General features: G+C 48.4%; 8 protein-coding genes across 8 annotated transcripts; 4 read left to right on the top strand and 4 right to left on the bottom strand.

The window, feature by feature from the left end:
• Positions 1-862: 862 nt before the first annotated feature.
• Positions 863-2,441, top strand: BDV38DRAFT_32449 (alpha/beta fold hydrolase). Its single transcript, XM_032063172.1, has 3 exons — positions 863-1,463; positions 1,537-1,890; positions 1,955-2,441. Exons 1-3 carry the CDS (start codon positions 1,098-1,100, stop codon positions 2,126-2,128), a joined length of 894 nt encoding a protein of 297 aa, XP_031907174.1. The 5' UTR covers positions 863-1,097; the 3' UTR covers positions 2,129-2,441.
• A 123-nt stretch (positions 2,442-2,564) lies between these two features.
• BDV38DRAFT_276222 (uncharacterized protein) lies at positions 2,565-4,018 on the top strand (the record flags this gene model as incomplete). The annotated part of the gene is made up of 4 exons (XM_032058178.1): positions 2,565-2,657; positions 2,731-2,910; positions 2,969-3,447; positions 3,508-4,018. 4 exons carry the CDS (start codon positions 2,565-2,567, stop codon positions 4,016-4,018), a joined length of 1,263 nt encoding a protein of 420 aa, XP_031907173.1.
• A 2,154-nt stretch (positions 4,019-6,172) lies between these two features.
• BDV38DRAFT_290661 (uncharacterized protein) lies at positions 6,173-6,966 on the top strand (the record flags this gene model as incomplete). Its single annotated transcript, XM_032061529.1, has 3 exons — positions 6,173-6,428; positions 6,459-6,727; positions 6,805-6,966. Exons 1-3 carry the CDS (start codon positions 6,377-6,379, stop codon positions 6,964-6,966), a joined length of 483 nt encoding a protein of 160 aa, XP_031907172.1. The 5' UTR covers positions 6,173-6,376.
• Positions 6,967-7,298: 332 nt separating this feature from the next.
• On the bottom strand, positions 7,299-8,645 carry BDV38DRAFT_276220 (uncharacterized protein; the record flags this gene model as incomplete). Its single annotated transcript, XM_032058177.1, has 4 exons — positions 7,299-7,714; positions 7,772-7,880; positions 7,973-8,190; positions 8,600-8,645. 4 exons carry the CDS (start codon positions 8,643-8,645, stop codon positions 7,299-7,301), a joined length of 789 nt encoding a protein of 262 aa, XP_031907171.1.
• Positions 8,646-8,999: 354 nt separating this feature from the next.
• On the top strand, positions 9,000-10,664 carry BDV38DRAFT_288984 (heterokaryon incompatibility protein-domain-containing protein; the record flags this gene model as incomplete). Its single annotated transcript, XM_032061148.1, has 1 exon — positions 9,000-10,664. One exon carries the CDS (start codon positions 9,000-9,002, stop codon positions 10,662-10,664), a length of 1,665 nt encoding a protein of 554 aa, XP_031907170.1.
• BDV38DRAFT_32422 (NADAR family protein) lies at positions 10,466-11,653 on the bottom strand. Its single transcript, XM_032063171.1, has one exon. It carries the CDS (start codon positions 11,542-11,544, stop codon positions 10,771-10,773), a length of 774 nt encoding a protein of 257 aa, XP_031907169.1. The 5' UTR covers positions 11,545-11,653; the 3' UTR covers positions 10,466-10,770.
• Positions 11,654-12,039: 386 nt separating this feature from the next.
• BDV38DRAFT_32379 (phytanoyl-CoA dioxygenase family protein) lies at positions 12,040-13,518 on the bottom strand. Its single transcript, XM_032063169.1, has one exon. The coding sequence runs from the start codon at positions 13,312-13,314 to the stop codon at positions 12,097-12,099; it is 1,218 nt and encodes a 405-aa protein (XP_031907168.1). The 5' UTR covers positions 13,315-13,518; the 3' UTR covers positions 12,040-12,096.
• A 580-nt stretch (positions 13,519-14,098) lies between these two features.
• Positions 14,099-16,821, bottom strand: BDV38DRAFT_32391 (uncharacterized protein). The gene is made up of 3 exons (XM_032063170.1): positions 16,487-16,821; positions 15,885-16,203; positions 14,099-15,828 (listed from the first exon to the last, which is right to left on the bottom strand). The coding sequence occupies exons 1-3, from the start codon at positions 16,591-16,593 to the stop codon at positions 14,305-14,307; spliced, it is 1,950 nt and encodes a 649-aa protein (XP_031907167.1). The 5' UTR covers positions 16,594-16,821; the 3' UTR covers positions 14,099-14,304.
• Between the last annotated feature and the right edge of the window lie 371 nt (positions 16,822-17,192).

Here is a 17,192-nt window from a genome sequence, read left to right as displayed (position 1 = left end):
CGGCTATATTTGAGCCGTACGAAATATATGTGCGCCACCTTTGGGGCTATGGAGATAATCACATTGTTTATATCATTCATTGCTATACATAACTCAATGCCTGCTATTGGTTCCTACTCAGTGAAATTGATGCGGGGGGTTATATATGTGTAAAATCTATCTAATATACGCTATGGTATTCTGCCCAGGGCTACTTCTTAACAGCCTGGTTATTATGGGTCTCGAAAACCAACACATGGCTGGCCGATCTGGGGCGGCTTTGGCATAATATATCTTAATATATTAACACCCCTGCTATTAAGTGGAGGAGATGCTTTAAACAAGCTCTTTGCATGACTCAATTTCTGCACCGATAGAGATCTGAGACCCTGCATATTAAATTCTTGAATCTCTAGTTTAGGACAGTAGTCTCCCTGTTCACGCCGTTGTTTTCACACAGCACATACAAGGGACCTCTCTCCTAGTGATCCGAGATAAGAAGGAAAAAAAGGGGCAAGATTGGCCTTTCACATTCGTTGATTTCGTCTCTACCCAGTCCATCCGCCTCACTTTGAAAAATCTGCTACCGCTCCTTGGAGAAAATACACACATCACAAGTGGGCCCGGATAAAGCCGGCAGATTGGCATTATGAAATCACTATTTCCCAAGACGATTCCCACGCAAGGGAATCTTCAGCAGACGGATTTACGACCTCCCGTTTTCCCGAATAGTGGAGCCGCCGGGAATGTCTCGGAGAACGTCCGGCAATAGCAGACACGGTTGACAGCTTTACCTTTAATTATAAGCTTAGTGCGGTCTACGGATCAGAGCCGGCGCTGATCGAACCAGAAATGGAGCCAATGCCGACACCCGGCGTGTCAACGTCAGTCCACAACGGTAGTCCATTGGGGATCAATCTCCAAAGGTGGACGAATACGAGAACTCTGTTGGGTTTTACGTTTTAAGGTGGGAAAATCTGGAGGGGTTATGTGCCGAAGCAATGTGGCATGTTAATCTCCCTCGGTTTATGATATGAGTCCGGCTTCGCCTAGGAATACGAGCTGGAAACACACACCGTCGAAATTCAGTCCACACTATCAATCTAAATATTCTCAGAATGGCGGCTACACAAACTATCCAAGTTCCCCACCTCGGCGGTATCAAGGCCGGCTATGCTCTCTCCAATGACCACTATGATCCCTCCAAGCCGACATGCGTTCTCATCAACTCGATGTGCATGACTGTCTCTCTCTACAATGACCAATTCAATAATAAGGAGCTGACTGATGCGATGAACCTCCTGGCCATCGAGCCATTGGGTCATGGCGCAACCAGTTGTCCCTCCGAACATTTTACCTACTGGGATTCGGCCATCATGGCGTTACAGGTCATGGATCACTTTGGGATCCAGAAGGCGTTCGCCCTGGGAACAAGCCAAGGGGGATGGATGGTGACCCGGATGGCCCTCCTCGCACCAGATAGGGTAAGTTTGAGCTAATGCAGAGCCGAATTTAGTCCCTGCCAAGCCCAATAGGATTAACCTCGCATTTTTCTAGATCCTCGGTCTCATGCCCCTGGGAACATCTATGGATTACGAATCAGATGACTCTCGGTCCAAGGGGTGCTGGGACCCCGCAGCCAGTCTGATAGCTTTCTATGACAAGTGGACGAGTCCTTCGGCCACACCTGACTTTGTGGTAGATGATGTTTGGTGTGGTCTGGTGGGAGGCATTGGCTTTGGGGCTGCAGCCACCGCCGAGAAATCCGCGTTCTGGACCCAAACCCTCAAAGAAGTATACAAGGGTGACGAGGGACGAAAGAAGGTGCGCATGGCACTCAATTGCCTCCTGGAGCGAGACGGACTGTTGCTCCGACTGAGGGACATTAGATGCCCCGTTTATTGGCTACAGGTGAGACCCAAATCTATCTTCAATCGGCTCTAGTGGGCGATCTGTGCGTTAACACATAAATAAGGGCACTGAGGATACACCCTTTGGAACGGTCGTTCCTGCGGAGCAAATCAAATTGTTCACTGCTTCCCCAGAAGCTAAACTGGTCATGATTGAGGGCGGTGCGCACTATCTGAACGCCACAAATCCAAAGGAGGTGAATGAGGCACTCGTGGAAATGGTCACTAAGTATAAATGAAGTGTTCCTGTGTAAGCCTTGCAGATAGGTACTGGATTGACACAATGTTTATATACGAGACAAATGCCTGGGAGAGTGAAGGACTAGCCGTTAGGTAGTGTGGTTCAATAATTATGTAGACTGTCAAGAGTTCGCCACTGCTTGGTCAAGAGGGAGTGTACGTAGTACTTTTTACGTCTTGAGACAGTCGTGGAAGTTCCCTTGTCAAGAAACTTTTCGTATTTAGGCAGAACCACGTGGATTATCCGGACCCGCCAACAGTTCAGTCACTGGCCTGAGGACGCAAGTGGAGTCCCGGAGCAGCTGCCTAACCTAGTGTAGTCTAACGGTGACCTGACAAACCCTAAAGCTACCAATCTCATGCCTGGTTTGTTGTTCCCATGTCAAATGCTGGATTTCTAGAACCCTTCCCGGGTCAATGTCGATCCACAAATGCATGGATCCACCTTGTGTTTCATTGCGTTGCGGAGGACAAGATTTGCTTCCGCGAATGAAGGATTCGAAGTCCGACGCAAGGGGGATTCCCGGGGTTTGCTCATTCGCGTATATTAGACTGAGCATTGCCTTTTGGGCTTTCCGCGACTCGGTTGCGCGGTATCTAGCTCCATGGCATTGGCTTGCACCTCATGGAGGATGATCAGGACAATCTTCAGCAATGGTCGATAGCCACCACGGCCTCCGTCACGGTGCTGGCGTTCGTGACGGTTTGCCTCCGATTGCTGGCACGTTATGAAAGGAAGCAAAAGCTATGGTGGGACGACTACATGATCATATTCTCCATGGTGAGTATCAGGCATCTCCGTATGAGATCCCTATCTCATCATTATTGACTGTCCTTAGTTATGGAACCTAGTTGTTGTTGGATTTATTTACGCCATGATAAAGGAAGGAATGGGTCTTCATGCCGGCACTATCCCACTGACTAACGTCGTCATGATCGCGAAATTCCTAGTTGTGGCCGAGATTCTCTACGTATTCAACCTTGTCTGGACCAAACTCAGCATTCTGCTCATGTACTACCGCATCTTCCGCTTCCCCTACTTCAAGACATGGGCATACATTATCGGCACCTTCGTCATCCTCTGGGTCATCTGTATCACGTTCCTCTTCATTTTCATCTGCGTACCGGTCGAAAAACTATGGTATCCCCAAATCCCAGGCCGATGCATCAACCAAGTGGGCACATGGATCGCAAATGCCGTGTCAACAATCGCCACCGACATCGTCATTCTGCTCCTCCCGATTCCCCAAGTCTGGAAGCTCCAACTCCGACTTTCCGAGAAAATAGCTGTATCAATAGCCTTCAGTCTCGGCTTCTTGTAAGCTCTTCACCACCGTCTTTTTTTTGTGACAAAGCCACGCAAGTCTAACCTCTACAGCGTGGTCTTCGCCTCCGCATACCGCTTCTCAGTCCTCTTCACCTACTCCGCAACGGACTCCTCCTACACCCTCGCTCCAACAGTAGGCTGGACCGCCATCGAAATGTCCGCCGGCATCGTCTCCGCCTGTCTCCCAACCCTCCGACCTGCCCTCCGTTATATAGCACGTAAACTAGGCATCCACGGCCGACTACCCGCCCTTTTCCAGAGTACAACAGGACAGATGTCCAAAACCTCGAATCCAGCGACAGGACCTTCCCGGACGGAAGACAGCACCGCTACTATAATCCAGCACCCGGAGCGTCCGAAGCGGCATTCGTTCTACCATTTACCGGATGAGACGGACTCGGCGGGTGAGCAGGGCCGATTGGATACGTCTTTCAGACCGGATTACGCGAAGACGTATACGAATGTTCTTGGTCCAAGGCTAAGTGGAAGATTAAGTGGGGATGAGATTCCATTGAATGGAATCAGGGTGGATAGGGAGTTTACGCAGACGAGCAAGCGGTAGGGTTTGGGGTTTGTATTATAGTGTAGTGTGTTGTATTATAATGAATGATAATGTTATACCATTTCTTACCTCTTCCTTTTCACGGTGAAGCTAGGACGAGTTCTTCATATACTTTAGTTATAACAAATTGCCATTAATGAAGGTTGAAGGCTTAGACTGCCGAGCCTCCGTTTTCTCGATGTATTGAAGATCGAACAAGTCTTGGTGCATCAAGAAGTGTACTGTAAGCACAGGAGGCAGTGGCAACATGGCCGTTGTTTCTGACAAATTAAACATGCAGACTCGTATGACCCCTTCCTCAAAGTAAAGTAGACAAACTGCAAAAAGGTTCCAATTTCATGATTTGAGGATAATATGCAATGAGCAAAACCGAGGCAAATTAGTTGCAGCCGGTATTCAAACGATGTAAGGTAGACCATTTGATGTTGATCTGATAGAACGAGCGTCTCGCAGAACGATGGCTAAAGCATGCTCCAAGATTGCGAGTGCTTTGAACAATAGTAGATCGCCCTCGATCTAGACGAGCAACTTCTTCAACACTCGGCGCAAGTACTAAATATTTCTGTACTGCCCAATAGGCTATTATTTCGATTAAACCCACGTGTAAATATTTATAACAAATATGCACAGGCTCCCTGTCCTGTTGAATACAGAGCTCAGTTCGCCCATCGGGCAGCGGTGAGGGATTGCGTAGGCGAACCTCATACCTCGTTTGAACAATGAGAGAGAAGCCTTTATCCACGAAAAGCCTCATTGTGAGGTGAATGTACGCGTCGACTTTACCCGGAATAGAACATTGGTGAAAGAGATACGGCCGGCCTCGTTCGTCAAGTAACCGTTGGAATATTCTCCTGTTCCCATAGAAGTCCCTGGAAGCATCAATGAATCCTGTTTCCAGCCATAGTTCCAGTCGCTTTCGATGGCGAAATGTCAAGGAAATGCAGCCGCACAGGTACACAATCCCAGCATAGTGCCTACACGTTCGAATATTGGGCTCTTGTGACAACCGAAATCTAAACTCGGAGCGAGGATGGAGTTTACAGCATCCGGAGCAATATGCCCAGCAATGGTCTTCGAGGAGGATGAGTACCTGTGCTCTTAGGATATACGGTGCATCGGGAGATATCTCGAACTTCTTGTTGGACAAGACTCTGGGAAAGTCAAGCCTCTCGTCGTCAAGCACTGAGCCGAAGAGGTGATACATGTGTTTGCAGGTTAGGGCGAAACAAACTTGGCTTGGGAATGGGAGTAACGGGAATATCAGTAGTAGGAGCTCAGTTGGTAGGTTTACAATATGAGCATTGATTCTGCGGTCTTCATGATCAAGTTTATCTCCGCCAGCACAGAAAGCTGAACAGCGGACTAATCTAAGGAGGTGTCGCCTTGCTTTGTCGATAAGTGACATCCTGTTGCTTGATCATGTATTCTTTAGACCTGTCTTGAATGCTTTCTTCACTTCATTGATCAACCAAGGAATGAGCAGGATCTGCAGTATTTCATTATTCTCGTCCTGGGGCTATAGTTATTCTCAAGCAGCAGGTCCCCGCTTAACCAATTGAATCACGGGGAGGGGGGTGTTGACTCTATAATGAAGAGTTTATGACGTCCAGTGGCTTGAATCCATGGTTCACATCTACTTTCACCTTGCTTACAGAATTGATTACCATTCGGCATTCGCCTGCGCCAACATATACTGTGATAATCTATATCATGAGCCTTATACATGAACAGATAGAGTTCAATTTGTCTAGTATATATAACTGGTGGCTTTTCGAATGCGAGGTTAACTTATTGAACAACCACACAACCCTAACAAGGATTTATCATACAAGTTATCTAGGCTAAGCTGAGTCTAAGTTACATAGCAGCCCTAACCTATTATATTATTTACCTTGGATTCGTTGCAGCATTGATGTATTTCGGGCCTTGAGAATACGTCGTGATGTTGTGATTTTGTATATTGCATACGGAGTAAGGCTCCGGGGTGAATCATAGTCACTATAATTGTAACCCTTGGCAGTTTTCATATTCTATTCGGTTTCTTGCTGGTGACCTAAAGAAGTAAGCACACAAGGACTACTCATTGTATACAGAATAAAAAGCTGATGCCTAAGAAAGCCGCGCGGTTATTGACATATTATAATGGTGAATAGTGTACCTTCATCTATGGAACGGCCGAAGTGCATATTATTATGATTCAGTATATACGCAAATACCTCTCATCAAACCCAGCACCTTCAACTGTAAGGATATCTGCCTTTTCTCCCCTATTATAACAACATCAACCACCCCAGATCACACATTGAGCTCACATTGCAATAGCACCCACGCGCACACTGAGCCCAAATCAACCCAAAAATGGCACCCCGAACCATCTATCTCATCTCAATCAGGTTTTCCAAAAGCCAACGTGCCCATTTCGCAATCTAGTTTCCCTCAGCCCAACAATCCACAAGCGGCAGTTTGATCAACGTCATCGGCGCACCGATGGTTGGATTCGCCGACGAATACAAACGCGGCTGTGAGCCAACCAAAAGCATCGAACCATATGAAATGTGGTCGATTGGCGGGGTCGATTCTGTACATATTGTTGACTGGCCTGTGGGTGTTGGTGGTGTGGATACTGACCCTATGGGGGACTTGGAGATTGCTGCTTCACAGGTGCCCGCTCCGGGGATTAGTCAGGATTTTATAGCTCCTGTTAATGATGTATGTCCTTTGACTTGTCTTTTGGTACTGATTGATGGGATTGTGTACTGCTTACCTTTGAGAAGATTTGATGCCAGATTACGAATAGAAGGTGTCAGGAATGGACTATGGAATATGTGCGCCATCTGGTTGAGAAAGAATATGTTGGAGCTGAAGCGATTCAGATTGTTCAGCCAAAGCGGGATCCTCCTACTCATGGAATTGGTTTACGACGAGTGGTCCCGCAGTGTGGGAATTGAGGTTGAGGAGAGGTTTGATGGTTGCTGGGATCTGTATTTCAGCCTCTTAGGATACAGATTTGGATATGATAGATTGTCGGGCTAAGGACTGCATACAGAGCAAAATGGGTTATATGTAATGAAAGGCTAATTGAAGCAAGCATACCAATAAGCCTATCTTTTGTACATAGTTCGTCATGAGGATATCAGTGAGCTGAGCTGGTATGTTACGACTATCTCATTCTGCTATTGCAGGAAGAGATACGAGGGGACTGCTTTACTGCCATTCAGCCCTTATGGTGCACCTAGCGAATGTTGCCATGTCGAATTCATAGGGCCGTCAAAACGTCGAGTCAATTGGTACCCAGTACCATGCAATATTCAGACCAAACAAAGAACGCATCCGCGTGAGACTGTAAAACCTTGTCGACATAACCCTTGCGCCACCTATCATCCCAGCAGGTATCCAGCGCTTTGCAGTATTCCCAGTAGTCCGGATACCAACCCGCTTGCCGCCAGTTTATGACAACAATCTCAACCGGAGTGAAGGAGGATACGATGATATTTCTCGGGTTCAGCTCCGCATGTGTAAGTTTGATCTCCCCATTATCCGGAAGTGAACATCGATTGCGATAACCATATCTGTTGGGAAAGCGTGATCGGTATATTGAAGCGAGCCAGTCGTTGAACTCCTTGGTGCTAGAAAATGGTCCAGTTATGAGCTGGCCGATGAATACGTAGTCGAGAAGGCTCTGTCGATGGATTGATCCTGGACAGGGGTAAGTTAGCTGAATTTCAAAAGTTCCGCTTATGATTTCGGTCGTACCGATGAACTGATCAGAGGGGTCTTGCTCGAGTCGCCGAAGAGACTCCATAATCTGTGATAGCTGGTCGGAGATAGCGCCCTTCTCCATAGTACCTAGACTATCCCGGCACTCTTCAAGCGTTGGTTATTCGATCAGCTCCATATATATGAACACATACCCTTCACCATCGACCCGCCAGCCAAAGAGCTCAGGCACTGGACCTTGTTATGGAAAACCTTTTTGATCATCCAGAGATTCAGTGCCTCGGCAGTTTTCACATAAAGACCGAATTTGACAATAAGGTTGAGGTTTTCAAATTTGATAGGAGTTGGCTGAGGACATGTATCAATATCTTTGGACAAAGCTCTGACCTGGGCGGGTGTTGGGAGGTGGCGGTTTGGGCTGCTAGTGAAGAATGAGGTATCGGTAAAGTCGATCTCTGTTTTCGTGGTGTCAGGTAACTCCAAGGATATGAGATGCTTCCCCAGTCTATACGTAACCATGTTGGAAGATGGGAGTTTGCCATGGTGAGACAGTGTGAAGTTCGTGAGAGCATGATAAGAAATGGTGTCTCGCGGGATAAGAATTCTAATACCACAGGCCTGTGCCGTATTTGTATCTCAGGTTCAACACAGAGTCCAAAGGCAAAGAAAAGACTCGTACAGACCTGTATGGAACTCCAAAAGCTCAAAGGCAGCTTTCGTCAGTCCGTGCTTACCCAACACAAAGTCCTTACCTTATACAGTGGGGTACAGAGCTTGAGTGTGCTTCAAAGTCATTGATAAGATATGAAGTGGCTTTCTCAACAACGTTCTAAGATGCCATATGCCCCTGACTAGTCAACATACCCAGGCCATAAATCCCCGGGAATAGATGGCAGAATGTGGAGAACATGCTGACGTTGGGGACCAACCGGCGCGATTGTAATTCTCTCTTCAGAAAAACATGAAGCACGGAAAAGGTCCTGATATGTACATCTATGTTAGTGAATACAGGACAGTTCTTGGTTGCAGACCTAGTGCACACCCCACGTCAGGAAGCATTACCCAGTGCTTTATATTAACTAGGAGCGTCAAAGCACTAATGCGAAGCCACGTCAGTTGAGCCCAGCCCTGTTGAGCTCTTATAACCCCACCATGACTTAACAGCACCCATCTTCCGCCCTGCAGATAAATCCACATCTCACACAATTCTTTCTCTTGGTTATTTTTCTTGCTACACATCGTATCAATATAGCCATATAGCAAGATGCATCTACTGAGCACCTATACCATTGAATTGGTAGAGTTTCCACCAGACCGCATCCCCGACTATGCAATTTTGTCCCACACCTGGGAAGAGGAGGAGGTTCTTTTCACAGATATGCAGCATCACACGGGACGAACAAAATCCGCATGGTCAAAGGTTCAAGGCGCATGTGCGCAAGCGCGAGCGGATGGGTTTGGCTACATCTGGATTGATACCTGCTGTATCGACAAGAGCAGCAGTGCGGAGCTAACCGAAGCGATTAATTCCATGTTCACATGGTATGCAAACGCTGCAGTCTGCTACGCGTATCTGTCCGATGTCATAGTTCATACTAAAGTAGATTTGGATTTGACTGAGTTTGAACAAAGCAGATGGTTCACTCGTGGATGGACCCTACAGGAGCTACTGGCTCCCTCGGAGGTCATGTTCTTCTCACGAGATTGGGTCCGCTTTGGAGAGCGAAGCAGCTTAGCTTACAGGCTGATGAATATCACACGTATCGACGAGGCCGTTCTAAGTCGTGAGTTACCGGTTTTTGAAAAGAGCATAGCGCAACGCATGTCATGGGCTGCTCGGCGTCAAACTACCCGGCCAGAGGACATGGCCTACTGCCTGATGGGAATATTTACGGTGAACATGCCTATGCTCTACGGCGAGGGAGGAGAGAAAGCTTTTCTTCGCCTGCAGGAAGAGATCATGAAACACTCAGACGATCACACCATCTTTGCTTGGACCGACAAAAGTGCGTCTCCAGACGACCTACATGGTCTACTCGCATCATCTCCGGCACACTTTGTGGATAGCCAGGACGTCATAGCGTACCAGCAATGGGAGCCTACCCCGCCATATGCAATGACGAACAGGGGCTTGCGTATTGACTTAGCCCTTCATAATCCCACACAGCAGTGGACGGGGCGTGACTTGATAGCACTTCTCCATTGCGGCGTTTCACAAGACATCAAAGGCAAAGATGGGTATAGGTTCTTGGCTATACGTCTTATCCAACTCTCAGAGTTCGATAATAGGTACGCCAGGAGAAATATTGGGGTCTTACTGAGGGAGTCAGTTTCTAGCCGTATGCAAACAATATATGTGCCCCAAACAAATACTGTTGAAGCGGATACGCGAAAGCCATTAGGTCATGTCATCTTTCATATGACAAGCATCCAAATTAAGTCCCGATACCGTCTGAAACGGATAGCGTCTCCCACAGTGGAGAAAGATATAGAGAAGATACGGTTAGACTTGACATCGCCACCCACAGGAAATGTGTTTAGTTTCTCAAGCCTGAACAGTACTAAGGGGATTGGTAACATGCTGGCTTTCCTCGTTTGGAAAGAATTGAACATGCCTTTACATGTCGTGATTGGGGTGGGATATTCACCAGACTTCGGTCTAGGTTTTAACGCTATCCGCCTTATGGGAGGAACGATGGAATTTCTTAAGATGTTCAACGATTTTCTGTCGAGCTCTGAAGTGCCTGGGGTACAAGATCTCCAGCCTATGGGACGACAAGTCTATGCCGATAATATCATTGTGTGTGTATCAGCAAGGGAACACACAGAGACCATTCCCAGACATTACGCGTTAGACGTATCCATAAGGGAGGAAAGAACAAATTTCTGGAATTTCTCCATCTTACCGACGAGGCCGCTGTATAGCTAGATGTTCCATAGTTGAGCTCTAACAAGTTTTCTTGAAGCTTGATTGATATCTCACTATCTCATGCCCAACTAGTAAAGCTCAGACAACCCTTCATAAACAAAACGTCCTACTCACCCAATCTCACAATCCTCGCCGCCTCATCATGACACCTCCCCAACCGATTCTTACCCTTCCAATTGCCCTCATCCTCAATCTCGACTGAATCCCACCGCAACCCAACCCCCCAAACCCGATCCCTAACACTCCCCTCCACAAACCTCCTCCCACCACTCGCAAGATACACCTCCCTCAACGTCCCATCCACCTCCGCCCTCGCCACACACCCAGCAGCCACAATAACCTCACTCGCAAACTCCCAAACATCCTCCTGAAACCCCTCAGCCCTACGCCCCAACGCTTTCTGCACCCTCGGCTGTCTCGTCCTCATCACACTCGCAACCGTCGACTCCCATATCGCCTTCTCTTTCCACGGGGCCTCCGGCGATGGCTCAGAGACACTCAAAGCCACAGCCCTAACAGCCTCAAACTCCTCGTCTGAAATATCAACATTCGAATCCAACCCCGGGATATCCTCAAATAACCACCCCTTCATCGCCATCATCCATTGCTCGCCGCAAGTAAATGACCATGAGCTGATTAGGCGTGTTACTGCGGCATTTTGGGATGGGTGTGGGATTCCCAGGGCGTCGAGGTCCGGGAGACAGAGGGTTAGGGCTCTGTGGCCTGGGAAGGGGGGTGTGCTGGGGTGCCAGTTGGAGAGGGGACCGGAGTGGAAGAATATGTGGGTTGGGGTTGTGCGTATGTGGGGGTTTCTTTTGAGGGGGTCTTGGAGTTGGTTTTGTTGTTGCTGTGAGGTTCGTTGAGAGTTTTTGCGTGGCATTTTGGGGGTGTAGTGTATGTAGGTGATGTTTGTCGTGGTGTTGTAAGTGTCGTAATTGTAGTTTTAGGGAGCGGTGTTTGTTTGGATGTGCTGGGTTTATAGATTTCAGGTTTTGAGGCTCGTTGGATTAGGGTTTTATAGTGTGTGGTTTTATATGCTGATGGAGTAGTGTAGTGTTCGTATAATGCTTAGAGTCATAGGTTTGTTGTTGTTGATCAGTTCGTATTTTGTGGGACTGGTGAGTCATGAGGTGATCTTACTCCTTGGTTTGTGGCTGTGTTACTATTGGATGCAGCTCTATAGATGTGAGGGTGGATATGTATTCATTCGGATGTGAATACAGTACATATTGATATAGCATGCTTAAATCGTTCACGTACTCCCTCGGCATTGCAAACTATGCCAGGATCACTTAGAAGACGGAAATATTGTCCGTGAAATTCTATACTCAAAAGATATCATATCATATTGACTACCGCTAAAGTAAAATAGTATCATAACATCCTATATACCATATATCATGTCACCACCTCAACGAATACTAAATAAACATCAAGCACAAGAATCCGCCTTCATCCTCCTCAACTCCTCTACAGCCCGCTCAGTCCCCCACCCCTCCTTCAACCCCCTAATAATAATCTCCTGCTCACTCTCAGGCGCCATCCCATTCGGCGCCGGCGGCCTTTTATCCAAATTCGTCGGAAACGGATACCCATCCGCAACAGCACGCACAAAATTCTCCAACTCACCATCCAACTGCCCACCAGCACTCTGAACCCTCTTCACCAGCGGACCCCAACACTTCTCGACAATCGGCACGGAGTCAATACTCTCCATCGCCTTCCCCAACCCACTACTAATCTGCAGCAAGTTCGCCTTCCGATGAAACCCACCATCCGGACCGGGCTCGGTCTCATTCGCTCCCGCGGCGTGGAACACAGCAGGGTTAAAAAAGAGCCCGTCCCCGAACTCCAACGGCAATGCTACATACCTGTCCTGGAAGAAAGCCCGGAAGTCCTCCCTGCGCCAGGCCAGATACCCCGGCTCGTAGGTCTGGCTGAACGGCAAGAACCGGGTGGGTCCGCTCTGCAGGGGCATGTCGCTATGCGCGACCGCACCCTGGAGAGTAAGATGCTGGCTCGCGAGCTGGATGCTCCTGGGGTAAGCAGCGCAGGTGTGCAAGTCCTGGAAGCCGAGGTGGTAATCGCGGTGACTGTCCTGAGCCGCGCCGCCGGGTTTGACGATGTTGACTTGCGCGGTGACGCGGTAGGCGGGGCCGAGCCAGGTCTCGCTGACGAGGCGGAGCCAGGGATTGGAGTAGTAGTTGATGAAAGAGGTCGGGTCTTCGAGGGCGTGTTTGCTGAAGGAGTTCCAGATGCGGTCGTTTTTGCCGCTGGCGGCGAAGTGGTCGCCTTTTGTGGTTGCGGATGCGCGTTCGCGGGTGATGATGCTCGTGAAGGCTTTGTTGGTTGTGTCCAAGGTGTCGGCGTATTGGGCTGGGTTGTACATCCCTTTTAGGACGAAGATGCCTGGTCCTGTGCTGAGGATGTGGTACCATTCGTCTTGGAGGGTGGTGGTAAGGTCGGTGTTGTGGAGGTCGAGGGTTCGGGCATCGTAGATGGGGATGTTTTGGTCTACGGATGCTGCTAGTGGGTAGGTAGATTTGTTGGTGGTTTGGGAGCAGATTTTCTTGAAGTCTTCCAGATCTGGAGTTTCAGGATGGAATAGTCGACTGGGGACGGTTTTGTGGGATCCGTTTGGGACTGTCATTGTGCTTGAGGTGATCTATACGTCGTGGGAAATTGAAGTCACTGGGTGGGTGTGGTGCTTCGGTTCACGATGGACACGCTGAGGTTTATATATTCAGGTGGATGGGAGTACAATTCCGAAAACGAAGTCCCTGGTTTCTCCTAGCCTGAATTTCCGAACCCCAAGATACTGAGGGAGGTGATGTGGGGAGCAGCTTCATCGGACGAGGTTCTGACTGCCTCAACTCTACAACTTCCGTCCACTAGTGCTCCACGAGAACCAATCAAATCGACATTGCCAATATGAAGAATCTGGAGAAATGCACAAGGTCCCAAGGCTCCCCCTGTGCAGCCTCAGGCATGTAGGGGACGGAAACTGATCTCCGAGGTGATGACTAACACCCTGTTTGTAACTTAGGCAAAAGCTTCAATGTCGGGCAGAGAAGAACCATGTCACTCAGATTGCTCCTTTATATCATTCGAAAAACGACTATTGATCTACGTAATCTGCAATGCTAGAAACGACAATATGTACTTCGTCATGCATTCCCATCATCATCATAGAAGTATTAATACACATGTACAATTAATCCCTCCATGACACCCCCACCAAGCCACAGAATGACAGAGTAAAAAAGGGTACAGCCGGCCAAAGGCACTTCCTTCAAACCAGAGCAAAAGGTCCGGCAGAATATGCCACCATAAGTCAAGCAGAACAGCACAAACAAGGGGAGCAAATGTAAAACAAAGGACCGGGGAGAAGAGAAAGCCGAGCACCGTGACAAAGATGAACAATGAAGAAGACTGTGCTATATCTCTTCCAAGCAATGTTATATTCAAAGGAAGCCCATCCCGTGCAAATTCTATTAATGATCCGAATTTTCGCCCGAAAAAGTCAAACAACCTTGCAAGATGGAACGAAGGGACCAGAAGAGAAGAAAAGAAAAAAAAAGGAAAAGAAAAGAGAAAATTAAAATCCAGGATACTCGCTTGTATTTCGACAATTTTTGCTTCATGCATTCATCATGACAATCCCGACATCAGGATTCAGTGCCCCATCGGTCGGGGCCAATTGACTGACTTGATTTGACTCACTGAGGATCAGACGGTTCTCCGAGAGGGTCTCCACTAGTGTGTTCGGTCGTCCAGCGACGGTAAAGAGAACCTTCAGCAGTACATCCTGATTTTGGCTCCCGTCCGCCGCCGGGGGCGTCTGATGTCTCGTATGGGTCAAAAGCGTTCGAACTAGGGACCGAATCGGTCCATCTGTCGAGGTGTCTTCGAGAACATCGAGGCCGTCAATGATGCAGACGAGAACGGGTGGGGCCAGGTATAAAAGCATGTCAATTAGCGAGAGCACCTCTTTCCAACTAGTCATCGTGCCATTCAACGGGCTGAAGCGTTCCGTATTTAGATTGCAGGCGGCGTGGCCTTCTAACACCGGAGGCAGGTAATCAATTAATTGTCGAATGAGACTATATGCGAGCGATATGAGACCTTGTTCGAACAAGGTCATCCCACTTCGTTCTTCGGTGGGGAGGGAGCAAAAATGAGAGATGACAGGTAATTTCGCCTTCCGAGCGAAGGTGGCGTAACAGGCAGAGACGAGGGCGACCGGGCTGGGAAACGCTGTCGATGGGGAGCCACCGATGGCGAGGACTTGGGAATGAATATTGGTGGCCCATTGCTGCAGGGATTCTACCACACTGTCCTCAGCGATCACATCGACATCAGAATCAAGATCAGTCACTTGGTCGTCGTTCCGGAAAAAGTCCTGAAGGTGCTTCGAGGCGAGCTGCAGCTCTACCCGAGTATATTTGTGTTTAGGCCCTGAGGACCATTTGAATCTGGAAGTTTCTTGCGACGTTATCAATGTCAGTTCCGACGGCAGGTCTGTCCCGAGGTCACCACCCTGCATACCTATGTCCTGTGCGACCGTTGTCGTTAAGCAGGCGATACCGCTGTTTTGCTGGGTGACCGAGCGAAGTCGCTGGCTGGTTAAGTCGAGCATCTGCAGGAGAAGCAGGTGACTTTCGGCCCTTAGCTGGAGTCTCTCCGCCGCATCGTGCTGAATTTCCCATATTAACTGACGGGTCATGGCGGTCTGAGCGATAATCCGACGGTCCCATTTTTGCAGACCGACTTGGCTCAATCTCGTCTCCTCCCAGAGGTAGAGGTCGCTACTCTGCATGATCTTCCGCTTCTTTTCATACTTCGGGTCATCCATGTCCATGCCATCGATCAGTCCCCCGATGATGTGTATCGCGCTACTTCGAATGCTCCAAATGAGGTACCGAAAGTTCAAGTATACATCTTGGTGCAAACAGTGTAGAAGACGACACTTGGACCTTCTTACATACCAGTCCATTAACTCCCCGAGGAAGAAGAACGTCAAAGAATAAAACTTCGCAATGGAGGTGATTGAATCCGTGGTGAAAGCTAGCCCATCACTCCCGGGGGGAAGGCAGATCGATTGATTAACTTTGACCAGTGCCCGGATGACGCCTTCCATAATTCTAGGATAATTTGCCGACGCCTGCCAAGCGTGTTTAGTATGCGGTTTGCGCTCCAAGGCACGTCGCAAAAGCTCACCTTTATGATTGACTGCAGGACACCATAGAAGAGGGATCGATAGGACTCGTTCTTGGGAAGAGTCATCAACAATACTGCGTGGGGATCTATGGTCTCCATAAAAGTGTCGCAGAGTGTCATTGAACGGCTAAATACCTGCTGCCTCGGGTGAGACAGCCACCGAGTCTGCACGTCGCGTACCACTGCTCGGACATCCTGAGACGTTTGTGGCCGTTCCTGAAATTCGACGTGATCTGCAAAGGGAAGATTTTCTTGAAATCTCTTCCAGGACTGGGCCAATTCGTTGTACTCCACATCGAGTATCCCAATTACCGGGTGTCTGTGTCGGTATTAGCCATATAAATGGTCTATGGGTAAAGATCGACGGTGGATGTACGCGATCCAATCAACTGAGCTTTGCCGTTAAAAACAACGGGTGAGGAGGTATGTGTGTGCCGATCATTGAATTCTATATTTCAAAGGGGAAAAAGGGAAGATAGGAGGGAGGGGGAATGAGGGGGGAAAAACCAGGGGACCAGCGATGTGATTTACAACGGACGGGAAAGATAGAAAGAAAGAAAATGAAAAATGAAAAAAAGAAATCAAAGTAAAAGAAGTCTTACTGTGAAAGAGATCTTTTCTCGAATCGTTTTCTCCAAATACTGGCGGCAAATTGATCGTCCTCAGCAGTTGGAGGGGCTGCTGGGACGAGGGATGACTGAGGCGGCATTCTGCAGTGCTTGAAGTCAAAGCGTCGTCTGTCCCTGTTCAAGGCCGGAAGCACAGGGGAACAATTGTCTTGCCAGCTGGAATCGATGCGGTCATGTCAGGGGGTGGAGGGTTAAGAGAAATGAAACAAAAAGAAAAAAAGAAAGGAAAAATCCAGACAAATGCACAGGTTGACCATTCAGCGAGAGTGCGATGTGTGCTTGACTTCAAGGGTGGTATGATGTTGGTCGGGTTGTTGGTGTGGGTGTTGGTGTTGGTGACGGTGTTGATATGAAGATGATTTGACTTTTGTCGGCTTCTGCTTCTAGTCCTCTTTTCTCTTTGTCCGTTGTTTACCGGTTCATCGCCATGTTGCGCATAGTTAATGTGAAAGCAACGGGTGGACCCGCTTAGAAGACACGACCTATTTCTGTTCTCTTTTGTTTTGAAGGCGGAGGAAGAAGTTGACGGGTGGATAAATGAAAAAGAGGGGGAAGGAGGAAGAGGAGGAGGAGGAGGTGGTGGTGGTGGAGGACAAGGGCCTCACCAGAGGAACCGATAGAATAAAGAGGGAGAGAGGAGGAGCAGGGAAAAGGAAGAGCGAAAGAGAGAGAGAGAGAA

Source organism: Aspergillus pseudotamarii, assembly GCF_009193445.1.
Source record: "Aspergillus pseudotamarii strain CBS 117625 unplaced genomic scaffold BDV38scaffold_125, whole genome shotgun sequence".
Taxonomy (NCBI): domain Eukaryota; kingdom Fungi; phylum Ascomycota; class Eurotiomycetes; order Eurotiales; family Aspergillaceae; genus Aspergillus; species Aspergillus pseudotamarii.
This window is presented reverse-complemented; position numbering and strand designations above follow the sequence as displayed.